This window comes from Halichoeres trimaculatus, unplaced genomic scaffold, assembly GCF_033239565.1.
Source record: "Halichoeres trimaculatus isolate MK-OKI-2021-1 unplaced genomic scaffold, fHalTri1.1 fHalTri1_scaffold_7, whole genome shotgun sequence".
Classification (NCBI taxonomy): domain Eukaryota; kingdom Metazoa; phylum Chordata; class Actinopteri; order Labriformes; family Labridae; genus Halichoeres; species Halichoeres trimaculatus.
This window is the reverse complement of record NW_027437185.1, coordinates 24,593,945-24,610,841: the sequence shown is the minus strand read 5'-3', so window position 1 is coordinate 24,610,841 and position 16,897 is coordinate 24,593,945. Positions and strand designations below refer to the sequence as shown.

General features: G+C 38.6%; 1 protein-coding gene across 1 annotated transcript; it reads left to right on the top strand.

Annotated features, from left to right (window-relative positions):
* The first annotated feature begins 2,999 nt into the window (after nucleotides 1–2,999).
* Nucleotides 3,000–16,862, top strand: fhl1a (four and a half LIM domains 1a). The gene is made up of 6 exons (XM_074673513.1): nucleotides 3,000–3,067; nucleotides 13,340–13,521; nucleotides 14,532–14,709; nucleotides 15,516–15,685; nucleotides 15,852–16,038; nucleotides 16,150–16,862. The coding sequence occupies exons 2-6, from the start codon at nucleotides 13,366–13,368 to the stop codon at nucleotides 16,302–16,304; spliced, it is 846 nt and encodes a 281-aa protein (XP_074529614.1). The 5' UTR covers nucleotides 3,000–3,067; nucleotides 13,340–13,365; the 3' UTR covers nucleotides 16,305–16,862.
* Nucleotides 16,863–16,897: the final 35 nt, after the last annotated feature.

Sequence of the window (16,897 nt, the reverse complement as noted above, 5' to 3'; positions counted from 1 at the left end):
AATCATGTTGTCATAGACAAAAGTACAAACCCTGAACTTCGAGTCACCTATAAAAGCCTTGACTCTGAAATTAAAGCTTTGGATGATGTACATGGATAAATCCTTGTTGTAGGTTCACCGTTGGATATTGTTTTATCCTGTTTGGATACTACACCATCAGAAGTGTGTTTCATAAACTGAAAGATTCCTTCTTATGCTCTATTTGTTCAAAAAAATCCGTTTCAAGAAGTAAGATGTACATTTGGTATAGGGATGGGTACCTTTCACATTTGAAACAATGCAATACTGAGGCCCCATACCCAGCAATCAGTATCAGTTCTCAGTGGTACCAATTTTGGGTACTTTTTTGTGTTTATGCGATAAAAAATTTAGATTTGTTTAAACAAATAAAATCTCTCTTTTTTTTTTAAATTAACATATTTATTTTTCAGTGTATAACCTTGCGATGCTGTGTTCATGACCAGCATGGAAAATCGCCTGCTCCTCCAGTCCCTCACAGTCGCCAGGATGCATTTAGGTACCTAAATATGGTACCTTTTGATTTTAAGTGAATCAGTACTTGGTACTTTTGACAGAATGCAGTAGGTACCCATAAAAGTGCCTAATTTGGTACCCATCCCTAATCTTTTATGTCTCATATTTGATTTTTTTTTAACAGTTTTGACTTCTTCTTCATAAATAATTGCCATTAGTAATGTAATAAACCAGAAAAACAGCTTTCACTTTAACCCTCAGAAATAATAATGTCACAAACTTTACTCCTTCGTCCTAATAAAGGGGTTGGATCTGCGTTGTATCAGAGCCGCATCCTGCACAGCAAAGACTGATGGCTTTTATACTCCCAGTAACAATCTGTGCCAGATATCAGGTAACATGTTCCTAATAAGGACACAACTCCCTCCAGTCTGCTGAAGAATGTCTGTACAGTGAAGTTACGGTTCAGGCAGGAAATAGTAGTTTTAAAGGGCCACTTAGCTTCAGCGTGAGCAGATGTTTGTCTCTGGGCTGCACTGGCTGAGTTCCACTCGCCACACGGTGATGTTGATGAGTAACACCATGGCAAATAACACAAAGACTGAAACAACAGGAATCAAGTCTTGATGTTTTTTAACATTACAGTTGTGTAATGGCATTACATAAAGCAAAAACTCTGTGATTTGAGAGATTTATTTATTTCCTCCACAGGAAAGGACTTCTTAACTTGTCAACTTTGTTACATTTTTATACTCTGAGTGATAAGTTATTGAGCCTTTTAAGAAATTTGTATTTAACTGACTGATAAACTATGTCTAACTGTGGCAAATTGTATGATTGATTGTATTGTTTGGTTATGAATAACTGTAAATTCAGACACAGGAAAAAGAAGGACCCTGAAGCATGCACAACATTCACAAAGATGTGGGACTGCCAATATGGCACTGTATCACGTTTTCCACTTGAAGGGCACCCTGCGAGGCCTTCGTCATGTTTTTCTCCCCACTGTGAGGGCAACCTGAGAGGCATGCATTCACAACGTGAAAGACATTCTTCTGGGTATTTAATCAGTCATATTTTCCCCAATAAAAGACAAGTCAATAGGAGTGCACTTTTTCACATTTTCTGCACTAAGTCACCCTGGAGGGGATTACTGTTTTCCTAAAATGGAAAGACTTTGGAAGGTTCTTTTTCATGTTTTCTCCACAGAAAATATACCCTCTCCTTGCATCATAAAACATTTTCTCCACTACAGGGGCATCTTGTTAGTCAAGTATTCCTGTTTTCGCCAATGAAATGGCACTCTGTCGGCACTTCATCAAGTTTTCTCCACTGGAAAACCAACCTGAGGGAATCAATCAGTTAAGTCCATTCATTTTATAAAGCCACATTTCTCTAATGAACAGGCACTGCAAAGAGCATGTTATTTCATTTTCTCTACTAGACTCGGTGCTGTGAAGGGTGCTAAAAGAGTTTTTTTTTTTTTTTTGTACTCCAGGGCTATGTTTTAGAGGGCACTGGGAAGGGTGTCCACAGTATCCAGTTTTCTCCTTTGGAAAGCCACTCCAGAAGTTAGTTTATTAATTTTCTCCACTAAAATGACACTTTAAATGGGGACTTTTGCTTTTCCAAAGGGATACCAAATACTTTTCACATTTCACGTTGTCTCTACTATAATTTCACACTGGTTGCCACTCCATCATATTTTCTCCACCAGGGCTGCTGAGCTTTTCAGTATAAGGGCTAACAATTCAAAGTTTATTGATACATGTACTTAATTATAGCAACATTTTGCACTAAATTTAAATATTTTGGATGAAATTATGCACATTTTTATTTGATATGAGAGGAAGCAACAGAAGACTTACTTTTATGTCTCGTGGCACACATCACAGCACCCTTGCTCTTATGCTTCAAGACATTTGTTGTTATTTTGGTGGATGTGGTTCAAGGGCCTAACAACTGTTTAGTCTACATGTGGTGTTTTGGATATATTTTTAGCATAATAAGAATAGTTTCAGTCATTTTATTATGTATTTTAATAGATTAGAAAAGAGGGGTTAAGTTAACTGGCTGCAAATATTTACTTCTAGTTAAGATTGAGTCATCTTGATGCAATTCCCTCATTCATTACCAAAGAAGGAGAGGAGTGAGGCTGATACACAAATAACAGAAAAATGTGTCAACTTAACCAGTCTGACCATCTCTATAAACATTTCTGGTGTGTTTTATCATGAGGAGATCTATTTTTAACGTGGGGATCCCTGTGGAGGAAAACAGACTGTATACACATAAAGGTGATTTTATAGTCTCAGTAAAGCGCAGAAAAATAATGACTTACTTTCTTCATGATGTCGTGTTTTTGGATTGGGGTGTAAGGCCAATGAGAAGTTTACGAAGAAGCTTAAATTCCTGGTTGAGGTCATTGTTTATGAGAGCTTAGAGAGGTTTGGCTCGTGTCCTGTAGTCTTTTTTTTCCTCTGCTCCCTCTGTCTTTAAAGCTGTGTTGCCTCAGCAGCTCTCACCTCTCAGTCAGACCCTCCGGACGCACTGCTGGTGGAGTGAAAGACGCTCATCTGATCGCTTAGGAGAGGTGAGTCCAAACCTGCAGACTTCAATTCACATCGTGAGGATGCTTTTCAGTTCAGGTGATGACACACAGTCAGATTCAAAAAAGAAAAGAAAGGAGTTTATCAAACGACTTTGGTTTGGACCGCTTATACAAAAACACGTAGTTACAGCGGTTTATGACAAAGGGATAAGAGATCGTTTAGTCCTTCTGACAAACACCGAAAAGTTTGTCATTTTTATTATTCAACTGGACCACTCTCTATTCTGCGCAACAGGTGATGCACATAGTTTGGCATCCTGTGCGCAGTCTTTCTGCATACACCTCTCTTATTCTCCTTATATGTTTGTGTTAGTATTATTATTATAATTATTATTTCAGTCTTATATGGTGAGTCCTACTGCATGGACAGTATTTAACCTTGCTACTGTTCGGAGAAACTTTAATGGGCATTTATATACTACTTCAGTTACAAGGCATTTCAGACGTAGCTAATATATCCTTAAGTCCATTTACGCCTCTAAAGGGCACCTAAGTTTCTGAATAAGACATTTCATAGGTGTAAAGACACACAGTTACATTCAAAAACACATTTATGATAATTCATCAGATAACTACATAATGAAAATAAACTCTATTGTACATTTTTTCAAAGTCTTTGTAATTTTTCCATACTAGATAAATAACAAGTTTGCGTTTCTCAAATACATTTATAACACGAATCTGCTTTTAGTAAATTAAATACATAACTCCCTAGGAGAATGATCAAATTTGTGTTGATTCTGGCGCCCCATGTGGACAAAGTGTCAACTCCCCATGTCTATATGAAAAGCTGTGTTGCAAATTGAAAACCTTCAGCCTTCAACTTTCAAACTTTCAAACTGAACATCTTTGCCATGTAAAAAGTAAACAATGGCTGTTTCTTATATATATATATATATATATATATATATATATATATATATATATATATATATATATATATATATAAATACATACATATATATATATATATATAAATACATACATATATATATATATATATATAAATACATACATATATATATGTCTAAAAAAATGCCTGTGACGCCTTTCCTGTTTTGCGACTCATATTTATATTCGAGGTTTATGTTAAAGTCATATAAACTGTGCTAAATGTATAAAGAACCCCTTTCTGCATATTGTGTCTGAATATTTAAAAGATGGAGTCTTGCTGAGTCGTGTTCTGTATCACTTTAATAGCTGCATGTTGTTTCATTTTAACACTGTGAAATACAATGTTTTACTGCTGGCACCTTAACAGTACACATCAGAACAAAAAGGTACCATTGCTTACTAAAAAACTGTTAAAAACATCACTGAGCTTCCCATCTCCTCCCTTCTGGTCTGGACTGCAGCCAAACCAAACTCATGATGTCATCATAGAGACCTGCAGATTACAGTCCTTTTCTCTGGTACACTGGACCTCCCTGTGGCTCCAGTATGACTTCACCATACTTCTTAGTCCATTAAAAACTCTGTACTTCTCCTAGCAATAACTTAGACCACATTGGAGATCAAAAGAAAATGGTTTTTCAGGAGCACTTATTATTTATTTGCAGCAATTTATAAATCACTTTCAGGCTATGATCTCAGAAGTCTATTTCAAATTCATGATAAAAAATGGTCACAAAGGCAGCAAATAAATCCAGTGAGGCAGTTACAAATGATTCATTCATAAAGGCTGGTATGTGATGTGTTATTTATAACTAACTTTAAAGAAGCTGTTGTGTGTCAGTGCCAGGGACTTCCTTTCTTCTTTCTGGTCCAGCAAAGAAGGTTTGGAGCTTTGTGGTTTGATCAGACAAAGACTTTTCAGGAGAAAACACATTTCATCATTTCTGTTATTCTTGCAAACAGAGTGGTGAGACAGGGAGAAACACCAAGAAACACAGAAACAGCACCATCACCAGGGCTGAGTGAGCTTATCCAGAGGAGGCAACGATCTCCTATATGGAGCTCAGCCCTACACATGATCAGAGACTGATCATGTGTGTATATCAAAAATGTACTATATGAAATAGGTACAGTCATTTTTTTTCTATAAGTTTTTCACTCAAGTTTATTGGTTTCAAAATTGAAAGGAAAGCAAAGCGTTTTGTCTGCACAGGGTGCCAAAACCAAATCGAAAGTCTCCCACAGCTTTTAAGCTAATGCACTGTATTCCTATGCCCTTTTCAGAGCTAATTTTACATCCATTGAGGGAATGTAATTTATTAAATTCTTTCAGAACTGGGATAATGAATGCAGAGAGATTTGGTGTCTTTCTCTCTTGAAGCTGTTGAGTGTCGGGAAAATATTCTAAGAACTGAAATGAAAAGCTTGGTTTCACAAGTATTCTGACTTAATATTTAGTTCAAAGAAAGCTTCAGCAAGGCCACTTCTTCTACAGAATCAAAAAGTCAGGGAGGATCTGACTTTTTCTTTAGAGGCTCAGTCATGTGAGATCACTGAGGGCTAAAGCACTCCCCTCCCACAGTGAAGGCTTTATCTCAATGTGTGTGTGTGTGTCTCATTTCACTGGAGGGTAGTGTTATCGTGTTGATAGAGTTCCCCTCCTGCCCTTTTGTCCACACGTACTTGACCTCCATGTATCCTGGTATTACAGTCACGCCCCGGTTTTTACAGCCTCTCTCTGACCTTTTGCCATGTTGTCATTCACCATTGTGTTTACAAATGAGAGTGTGTGTGTGTGTGTGTGTGTGTGTGTGTGTGTGTGTGTGTGTGTGTGTGTGTGTGTGTGTGTGTGTGTGTGTGTGTGTGTGTGTGTGTGTGTGTGTGTGTGTGTGTGCCTTGTTGTCTTGACACAGGGTTTTTGTGGATATGCATGGTGAGTCACAGAGTCCCCTGACAGTGATAGTGAGGCTGCATCAGATTCAGATCAGATTGCTCATTAATCAGATCTTGAGGTTCAGTGAGACACACAGACGTGCTGGGCAGGAGGGTCAGACACAAACACACCAGGCTTTTGTTGCTGTTGGTAACAGTGAAGAGTGTTTGGGTTGCTTGTTCCGGTAACACAGAACAGTTTCCTCTCATTTTGTTATAAAGCACAACAGATTTCCTGCTTCAATTTAATCGCAGAGCCACATTGAAACACTCAGAGAGGCAATAAAGATGTATTACACACATCATTCTGATGACAGGATGGGTCTAAAACAAAAGGAAAAAAAAAGTTATGAAAAGTTCAATCTGACATTATATTATTCTCCTTTTAATAAGTATATAGGCCATGTTGTTGTTGCGTGATCAGGAGTTATTTTTGCTCTATCAGAGGTGAAGCTTTGGTAAGGGCTGGTGGGGAGGATAGCATTGTGTTCCAGCTTTTAATGGGCTCTCTGGACAGCAGTGGCGGGATTAAGTTAACACCACCATCACTTCGGTTTGTACAATGCAGTATGTCAACAGATGTACGGTACATTCTATTCTTGCTGTTAGAAACATTTTAAAAAAGAAGAAAGACAGTGGGTGAACCAACATGCCCTGCAGCCCTGAAAGTGAATTCCAGATAGTGACAGATGAATTTCAAAAAATGTTTTTAGTGGTATATTGTTTAAGTGAAAGAAAAGGATTTTGCAATGTCTGTTTTCCAACTTCCTTGTTATTGTTTCCATAATTCTATCAGTGTTCATTCTAAAGCCAAAAATAAGAAATATTTCACATAAATAGAGGGGAAACGGAAAACAGAAGGAGAAATGGCAACTGCTGATGTTGATATCAGAGAAAGAGAAACATGATACTTATTCAAAATATGAAACAGTCATCAAACTGACATTGTCAGTTTGATAATACTTTTGGTGGTATGTATATTTCAGTTAGGTAGTATGTGCAGAAACCACTTTTTTTTTTTTTTTTTTTTTGCTAATACAGGTAGTTACATTAAAACACTTTATCTATACTATATCACAATATAGGAGACACTAACTTTTTTTTTTTTTAGCTTAGTATTCTTTCTTGGAAGTATCCTGCTCAAAAAGGCTTCAGCACTGTATTAAAAGTTTTTGACATACATAGAGAAGGCATACATAAAACACATGGTAATCTTAATAATTTAAAAACATAGAAAAACCTGTAAAACAAGTATAAAATGAACCAAAAGAGAAACAAATCTGACTGTAGGATTTTTTTTTCTATATTTCACATTTTCTTTTTCATCCAGCACATTTCAAAAATTTCCCTCTTTTGTTTCAGCAATTATCAGTTATCTTCATCACTATTTTCCTGTGTAGCATCAACATCATCAGCTTCAATCACAAAAACCTCTTTGAGGCTCTTAATATGATAGATGTAGTTTTTTTCATTAACCGCTGACATCACTTTGGGAATGGGCTGATCCCCTTCTTAGGAAGCAAAATACAACAAACACAGAAACACTAGGATTGCATCCCTGAGGTGCCAGACAAACCTTCGCAAATGTATACCATCACTCTGTTAGCAGTCCGATTTTATATATCTATATGGTTCTGAGTCACCTGTTAAGTAGAAAAAATGTCACGATTAAAGCCTTTAAAACATGAAAAGTCTTAATGTGAATGAAAGTAGCGAACTAAAGGAGGAAGAAGTGGTCTCCTGCTGAATCACAGAGCAGTGCGGGCAGTTTTATTGGTTCAGGACTCATGGCGCCTTCCGCCTCATTAATTAGTCTTTGTGGGTTTGGAGTAATTGGATGATAGATTCTCAAAGAACAGAGTGATGCTGTGCTCGATGGTAATGGACCAAATCAAACCTGTAATTACAACCAGCTGCCCTTTCCATAACCGGGCACATAAACACACAAGCTAGCAAACTGCATTGATTTGTTCCATCTCTGATTTATAAACACAGTCATTTAATATAGTTAAGGGATGAGTCTCTCTCTTTTTTTTTAAAGTAACTACAGTTTAATGATCTCTAACCAAGGTCATTTTTCATGACTCGAAATAACTCATTTATTTTTAGCTGAACTGGTCTCGTGAGGCTCCCTGTTTCCTCTTGTTTCCATTATGATACTGTATTTGTGTTTTGAAACCGATCCTCCAATGATCCAAACAATCAGAAAGGGTTCATGTTGTGGAAAAATTTTTGCTCCACTGCAGCATGAGCCATAGTGGGGTCGCAATGAAACTTAAAAAAAAAAATAATCTATGAGCCATATGCTTATTGAAGACTTTTACTCAGACCGATGGTGGTGTATATGTGAAAGAAGTAGAGGATAAAGTGAGGTGAAATAGCATAAAGTGAAAAAACTTCATGCTAGGAGTCAAACACATTGAGGTGTCTGACATGTTTGGAGCTAACTGAAGATCAGCATGGAGATCTTGAAGCCTAACCCCTCTCTAAGAGGAACTTTAGCTGATTCTGAAATGGGCTGAAACTAATACTGATGTCTATTTATGACAGAAAAACAGCAAAACCACATCTTTGGCATGAACAATTATAGTTTCTGTTTAGTTACTGTCGATATCTGAGACTGGTGTTTCAGGTTCAGTGTCAGACAAAGTGATTAACAGCATAGAAATACTTTGTAAACAGATGTTTTATATGTTCCACAACAAGAAATACTTTTTAATTTTTTAAAAGTTCCTCACAGAAATTTAAATAATTACATACAAGACTTTGAGGTCACGTACATAACCCAAACGGCACATACATTTTAGATGCATAACTAGCCTAATGTTCCTAAAAGGGGCTGTGAGGAGTTTGAAAGTGATTTTGAAAAAGTCTCCTTTCTAGATAAATGCCCGATTGTAATCCACACTTGAAAATGAGATTATCAGCGCTAATATTACTGGTTACAGGTTGTTTTATAATGCTACTTCGTAGCTTCCCGATAGGGTTGTTAGCTTCCCGAGGGGAATCAGGGAATCGCCGCCTGACGAAGATACACGTGTTTTTCTCTGCTGAAAATGATTTCTTCAATCAATTTTGGAGTAACTGTGGACATAGGAGCCTGACTGACAGAAACAGGACAGAATAAAGCTAAACAGGAGAGTCATAGCTAAAGGCTAAAACACTTGGTAGATAAGCGCTGGCAGGACATAACCAGGATTTACTAACATTATACAAAACAGACACATATCACATCAACTGCTGGGCTGCTAGTACTGTTAAATATAGACTGTTACTGGCGTATGTTTGCTTGTTATCATGTTTCAAACAACAGCTCTACGTCACTGTACATATTACCCTGTTGTGTTGTATCTGTTAAAAAGTTGTCTTGAACAATCTAAAATTTGTTTCGAAGCAAACAAACGCTTGGTTAAGGGTTAGGGTTAGGGTTGGTTAGGGTTAGGGTTAGGGTTAGGGTTAGGGTTGGAGTTAGGGTTACGGGTTGGAGTTAGGGTTACGGGTTGGAGTTAGGGTTGGGTTAGGGTTAGGGTTAAGTCACATATTGATAAGTGTGTGTGAGACTCTGGTCGAGGCAGTCAAATTGAAACAGATCCTCCTCGTAGCATTTTTGACATTGCTAATCCCTCAACGTTAACAAAGTACCGATACATAATTCTGCAACTTGTTGATAGAGGATGTGATGTTCTCTATGATATGAGGATGTGTTGGTGTGCTGACAAGTTAACCATCTACATAAACGATGAAGAGTCATTGTTGTGATCATGGCTTGTTTTTGCTGCCCCCAAGTGCCCAAGAAAAGCAGTAAAAAAATACAAAGGTGAAAGGTGGCGTTAAAAGCTCTTGTTGGCATCAAACTGCAGTTCTGTTAGCGATGAATCTTAAAATGACTTCCTAAGTCAGCTGCTGCAGTCAGAGAAGTTAAAGTTTGGACGAAGTAGGACATTTTTGTCAAGGAAGATTTATGCTGCCTTTTTCTAGTTTTATCAGGAATGTGCTGAAGTTCCCTGCAGCTTAAGAGGAGATGTTCTGTCTGGGAAAAGCAATCTGTGAGATAACAGAGAGAAAAATAACAGATGGAAAAATCCAGAGATGTTTTCTCTCAAGCCCTGAAGTATTCCACTCATGGCTCTTGTAAACACTCGGACTCTTTTACAGTTTATGTCTGAGCATTCCTCATTCTATTATATTATAGTCAACATGTAAACACACACACAAGATGTGAGAGAGGAGACTCCTGTAATACAGTGTATGTCCTTGGCTCAGTCAGTCATACAGACTCCCCTCTCTGATGAGTCATCCCTTTGAATTACGATGTGATTCAACATGTCATCTGTGCATTTTCTTGACTCGTCTTAACAAAAGGTTTCATATCGGGGCAGGGGGAGTATCTGTTATCTCTCATGGGGATCAATCAAAACCTCCACTGTGTTTTCTGTTTTTTTTATACCTTCTGATGCTTCAGCTGTGGAATCCAGCCTCCATCACCTAATCTATCCCCTCTGCATCATATCATCTGCTCTATTCTTTAACGCATACCCTAAAAAGGACTGCAGGGCTGCAGGTTGGATTAGAACATGGGATTGGGGGTGTGTGCAGGTCACAGAGGGGTATATACAGACCACCATGAACCCCACCAGGCGTGTTGGTGCTGGGTTTGACCCTCTGTGGATGCTACTGCCTCCTCCATCGTCTTTCTTTCTTCTCCATCTTCTTTTCCTCCTGACTGGAAGCAAACATGTCTTACAAACACTCAGGTAAACTGAAAGAAACAAAAATTATGCATGCAAACGCTCGAGGTTTGAAGCTTTTTAATATCTCACCTGGTTATGTTGTACTGAGTGTAAAACCTGTCTGCAATTAGAAAGCCTTAATGTTCAGTTCAGGAAGAATTATCCTCAATTTTCAGGTTCATTTTGATTCCAATTTTATAATATAAAAAATGTAAAATGAAAAAATTATGTTGCTGTGCTTTTTAAAAACAAACAGCTTTATGATTTCCCCAAATGAAGACTTTTTTATGATATTGGTAAAAAAAATAACAACAACAACAACAACAACAAAAAATACTGCTTTCTATTTTAGTCTTGCTCTTGGAAATTGAAAAACAATTTATTCAGATAATTTTACTCCAAACTGCAATTTCTCACTTTTCTTTAACAAATATTTATAATTGCAGGATAAAGGGACCATTTATCTATTTGGAACCTTTTCTTACGTGTAACAGGAAATCATTGATGGTATAACAACTAACGACTTAAAAAGTCAAAGTTTAAATATTTTTCTCTGGTTCAGGATTCATTTTATTCCATTACATTGTAACTCATAGATTAACTGCTTCAGATTTGGACACATTATGTGGATTAAAATGTAATTTTTTTTTTTTCACTCTTTTGGTTAAAGCTCTGCATTTAGCTAAGTCTTACATCAATTTTAACAAATCTCACTTTGAACCAATTTTTCACAATTTTATCTTTATTTCAGCTATTCTCTGTTTTTTTTTCTCTCCTTTTTAATCTGTGTTATGATTGTTTTGTTATTGTTATAAAACACTCTGCGACTTCAGTAAAGAAAGGTGCTGTAAAAATTTAATTTTTGGTTACTTTCCTGTTATAAATTTGTAAGCTTCACATGAACCCAGTAAGAAAATCTTAACTGCAACTTTTCTTTCTGGTCAGTGTGACAAGCCAGACTCACACAGATCATTTAACCTTATGAATTGATCAAAAGGATGTCAGATGAGCTCTGCTTGTAGAGTTTCATGATAGTGCTAATGTGTGCAAAATCTCTGATGTAATGTGTAGAGCTGTCTTCTGCTTTCCGTTTCTTCATATGTTAGAATAGCAACAGAATGGCCTGTTTCAGGGTTTGCACTGTACGTATCATCATGACTGTGCCAAGTAAACACTGGGCCGTTTTCCAGGGGGTGTTGTCGGTGTAGTTGTTGACTGGGCTGATGTACACCATCAGTGTTTGATCCCCTCTGTCTCTGACTCACCTCTCTAAATGCTCTCACATTGACCTTTCATGCTCCCCCAAAGGGATTGCAGTGGGTTTCTCTACTCTGTCCACAGCTGAGTGTGGGTACATACCTCGCCTGTTTGACAGGAGGCAGCTGTCGCTCTGCTGCTCATAACAGATTAAAGAACTGGAACCACAATGAGTGCTCGGTCCCGGTAGTCATCACTCTGCATCCATCTCCATTTGTCCGCTTGGGAAGGTCAATGTACTTTAAATAGAGATGAACATGACTGAAATAGGTCTCAGGCTCAGGCATTGTGTGTGTGCATGATATGATAAGATTTACATGTTGGACTTGGTGTGTTTGTTCTGTTATAAGGTCATGAAATCTTTGAGTGTGGGCAGAGCGGGGTGTGTGAGGGCTCAGTCCTGGGTCGTATTTATCCCAGGAACACAGCTGCAGATAGCTCCCATCCACACACACACACACACACACACACACACACACACACACACACACACACACACACACACACACACACACACACACACACACACACACACACACACACACACACACACACATATCAGGGGTGCACATCACACTCCAGGAGGCTCATCTCTCTATCCCAGCTGATTACCACATCCCACTTAAATAGTTGTGTTCCCCCTGAGTAAATATTTTCCTCGTTCCTATGGTAACCTGGACAAAATGCCATTCCAGCCATTGTGTCCTCCATCACTCCTGTTGAACTGTCTGGATAAAAATGATATCTGACGCCCTGGAAAGTTGACACAATGTTCAACTGCTCTCTCTGATGTCCTGAGAGAAGAGGGCTTTAAAGCGATGTAGATAAGCATAATATGTCCTCACACTCCACCCAAGGCACAGTTGTTCCAGAAAACTACTCGGCCCTATCCCTGTGGAGGCCGCCTGTGATGGGAGCTGTAGGAATGTTGATGAATGAAGGAGCAGAGTAACTCCGTTTACAGTGTTTACTCTAACAGCCAATAAAGTGACCCAGCCAAAATGCAGACAAAGGGACCGTGTGGGCTGGATCTTGAGGTGTGAGGGGGGAGAGGGTCTAAAAATATGACCTGAGCTCTCTGAGGGCAGTTTGATAGAGACGGCGTGTCATGCAGACAACAGGCAGACATGTGTGAGCAGCTCTTTTACCTCACGCTTCTCTCAGCAGTCTGCTATGCTGCTATTAGAGATGTGTCTCATATCTCCAGATATTTAATACTTTTTGAGTTACAGAGGTCAGAATTCCAGTCATTCTATAAGGCCTTCTCACACTGATTACATACTCATGTTTTTGCTCATCTTGATGTTCAGGTTTTCCTCTTGTTCTTACAGCATTGTAACAAGAACCATAGGGATGAAAAAGTCAACACTGTCCCCATCTGGTGTCTGAAGGAAACATCTGTAGATGACATCTCACAGTTCTCCTGTGTGTTTTCCTCCAGGTCCCAGGAGCTACCTCACCTCCACCATGACTGACCGCTTCGACTGCTACTACTGCCGTGACAACCTGCACGGCAAGAAGTATGTGAAGAAGGACGAGAAGCACGTGTGCACCAAGTGCTTCGACAAGCTCTGCGCCAACACCTGCGCTGAGTGCAAACGTCCCATCGGTGCCGACTCTAAGGTGATGATGATGATGATGATGATGATGACACACTGTGATCACAAAAACCACACCACGTTACAGGATACTTGAAAAGAAAAGAGTAAGAAGTGTCATAAATAATATGATTGGAACCATGATAAAAGAAGCTTCTTGAAAAAAACATAAAATTGTAATTTTCACTATAGAGAATGAGAGGGTGATAGATGGAGAGCAAGAGAGAAAGAGAAAGAAAAAGAGGAGGAAGAGGGGGTAAGGAGTGAAAAAGAGGGAGGGAGAGAAAAATAGAAAATAGGGGGAAAGAAAATAGAAGGTAAAAGCGAAGGGGGAGTGAGAATAGAGATGGGAGGAGACTGAGTGGGAATAAGAAGATAAGGGAGAGAATGGGAGGAATAGAGAAATAATAAATGGAAGAAAGACAGAAAACTGAGAGACAGTCAGAGAAAGATAAAGAGAGAAGAGAAAAAGGAAAAAGATAAAGGAAAAGAGGAGAGAATAGGGGCTTTGGTGACTTTTCTTTAAAGTCAAAACTAAACTGCAGATGTATACTTTTATTAAAAGCCTTCTCCAAAACTTGGTAGTAAACATCGTCCTCTTTTTATGGACGCTGGTAGATAAAGAAAAACAGATAACGAGAACAGATTGAAAACAAAGAGGACGAATGGATCGTTGTGTTTGTAGTTTAGTCTGTTCAGAGTGACCGTAGTCTCTGCTGTAAGACACCTTTCCTCTCATCCAGTTGTGACCTCTTCTTCCAGAATCTTCTCAGTCACGGATGGTTAAAACCAGGAAATGGATGTTATAGCTTCTAATGATACTTCAATACTCTATATTACATTTGCACCACCCAAGTCCTCTAGCTCCTTCACGCCTCACCACATCCCACTTCACCTCATCTCCACAGTAATGCCTGATTCTTTTCTCTGGCCCTGATCCACAAAATGGGTAAACAAAGTCCACTTTAATGAAGTTCTGTTTGAGGACTTAGTGAGGGCACCTCTGCTCATCCAGCACCTCCTCCATCTGTCCAGGAACTGCACCACAAGAATCGATACTGGCATGAGGACTGCTTCCGCTGCGCCAAGTGCTACAAGGCCCTGGCCAGTGAACCCTTCAACGCACGTGATGATGGGAAGATAATGTGTGGCAAGTGTGGCTCCAGAGAGGATGGCAACCGCTGCCAGGCCTGCTATAAGGTGGTGATGCCAGGTGAGTTTATCCAGCATACTTTATGTTTTAAATTAACGACCTTTAAACTGTTTTTTCTTTCAGCCCATTTTGAGCCAGAGCTGCAGTTATAAAAAAGACTGAAAAAAGTGCCAAACACACCCAAACACTTGACAATGTCTTTGGTAATCAGCTAAAAATGGTACATTATGATACCTGGCATACCATACTGTGCACTACGACAAAATCCATACAGATACACAGTTGTTTTCTTTTTTTTCTAGTTTTATGTTCATTGGGATAACAAAGACAAGTTTTAATACTAAACTCATAAGATGCTCTTTGATCCTAAATCTGGAGATAATTAAGGGCTCTCTCTGGCTTATGTTCCCACAGAGTTGAGCTTCATGAAAACACATCATCATTGTATGTATGAAGCATATCACCATCAAAGTTTTGAAGGAAAAATGTCTTTGTGGTTAAAGAAAATATAAATATTTTTTCAAAGTTCAAATTTGAAAGTTGATTATTTTTTCATCAATATTTCATTTTTTAAGATAAATAGATTTTAGGGATTTGATAAAGAGGAGGCAAATGTTTACTGGCATTAGAGTCTTTCAGAACTCAGCTCATTCCTGAATGGTTCAACTCATTTCTTATCTTTGTCATTCTTCTTTTTATGAAATGCTATGATGCTACCTGACCTCAATTTTCACTGGTGTTTAAGAGTGTTTTGCTTTGTATAAAGTACTGTAAAATTGACTCAAGTATAACTAAACAGAAAATGAATTGATAATGGATGAACTTTAATTCAAACTAATTGGTTGTATTTCATTTTTGTATATAAGGAACCAAGAATGTTGAGTACAAGAACAAAGTGTGGCATGAGGAATGCTTCACTTGCTTTGAGTGCAAGCAGCCAATCCGTACGCAGAGCTTCCTGACCAAAGGTGATGACATCTACTGTGCTCCTTGCCATGACAAGAAGTTTGCCAAGAAGTGCTTCAAGTGCAAGCAGGTATGAGCAATTTCTTTTTTACAGTTAAAGTCCACAACAACAACAACAACAACAACAACAACAACAACAACAACAACAACAACAACAACAACAACAACAACAACAACAACAACAACAACAAAATATTAGTTCAGTTTATTCAAGTGTTCCTCTCTGTCTTTGTCAGGCCATCACCTCTGGAGGGATCAGCTACCAGGACCAGCCGTGGCACGCTGAGTGCTTTGTCTGCAGCACCTGCAGTAAACAACTGGCTGGAGCTCGCTTCACCTCCCATGAGAACAATTATTACTGCGTGGATTGCTTCAAGACTGACGTGGCCAAGAAGTGCCATGGCTGCAAGAACCCAATCACAGGTCAGCAAATGATCATAAGCTGATGTGTCTGCAAATGATTTCTTCTGCAAACAGACACACCAGTAGATTGCTTTCGTTTGCTGACTGACAGGCGTGTGTATGACTCCACAGGATTCGGCCACGGAACCAATGTGGTCAACTACGAAGGATACTCCTGGCATGAGTACTGCTTCAACTGCAAGAGGTGCAGCCTCTCACTGGCCAACAAGCGCTTTGTCATCCACGCCGAACACATCTACTGCCCCGACTGCGCCAAGAAGCTGTGAACTGCACCAGCAGCTCAGCAGGGCATCACTCTTTAGGAGAGTAACTACACCAAAACTGATGTTTAGAGTGTTAAAGAACATACTTTGAGAGTTTTTGCTGTGTGTGTTTAACAAATTAGCTTAAAAAACAGTCAATTTTGGTGAATATTCTTCCTGAGGATTGTGGAGGTCATTTCAGAAAACTTGCACTAGCTTGGATTGATTATCTACAGATACATTAACACACTTTTCAGTTAGGGTAGGATATTAACATGATAAAAGACCTGCTTTTGTTAAATTGTGATTAATCTAATCCAATATTCTATGCAGCCTTATGAGACAGAAGCATTTTCAGTGCCTTACTGTAATCTGTCAGAGAATATTTTGCTTCTTATGAGCTACTGCTCATTCATACCAGCTTTGACTGCAGATCTATTATGTCTAAATGTTTGAAGGGATTACTAGACTGTTTAAGGTGGATTACAGTTTGGGACTATGAGACAGAAGTTTCAATGTAACTGCTTGTGTACTCAAAACAGAGTGAACCTGAATGTGAAACAAGAATAAAAGAGAAAGTGAAACGATTAACAGTCAAGCCTCTAAATTAACAACAT

Excerpts from the sequence above, each read along its gene's own strand:
- fhl1a (XM_074673513.1), top strand. The coding sequence starts at position 13,366 with ATGACTGACCGCTTCGACTGCTACTACTGCCGTGACAACCTGCACGGC. Across the intron at positions 14,710-15,515 it reads CTATAAGGTGGTGATGCCAG|GAACCAAGAATGTTGAGTAC; the intron begins GTGAGTTTATCC and ends TTTGTATATAAG. Across the intron at positions 15,686-15,851 it reads AGTGCTTCAAGTGCAAGCAG|GCCATCACCTCTGGAGGGAT; the intron begins GTATGAGCAATT and ends TGTCTTTGTCAG.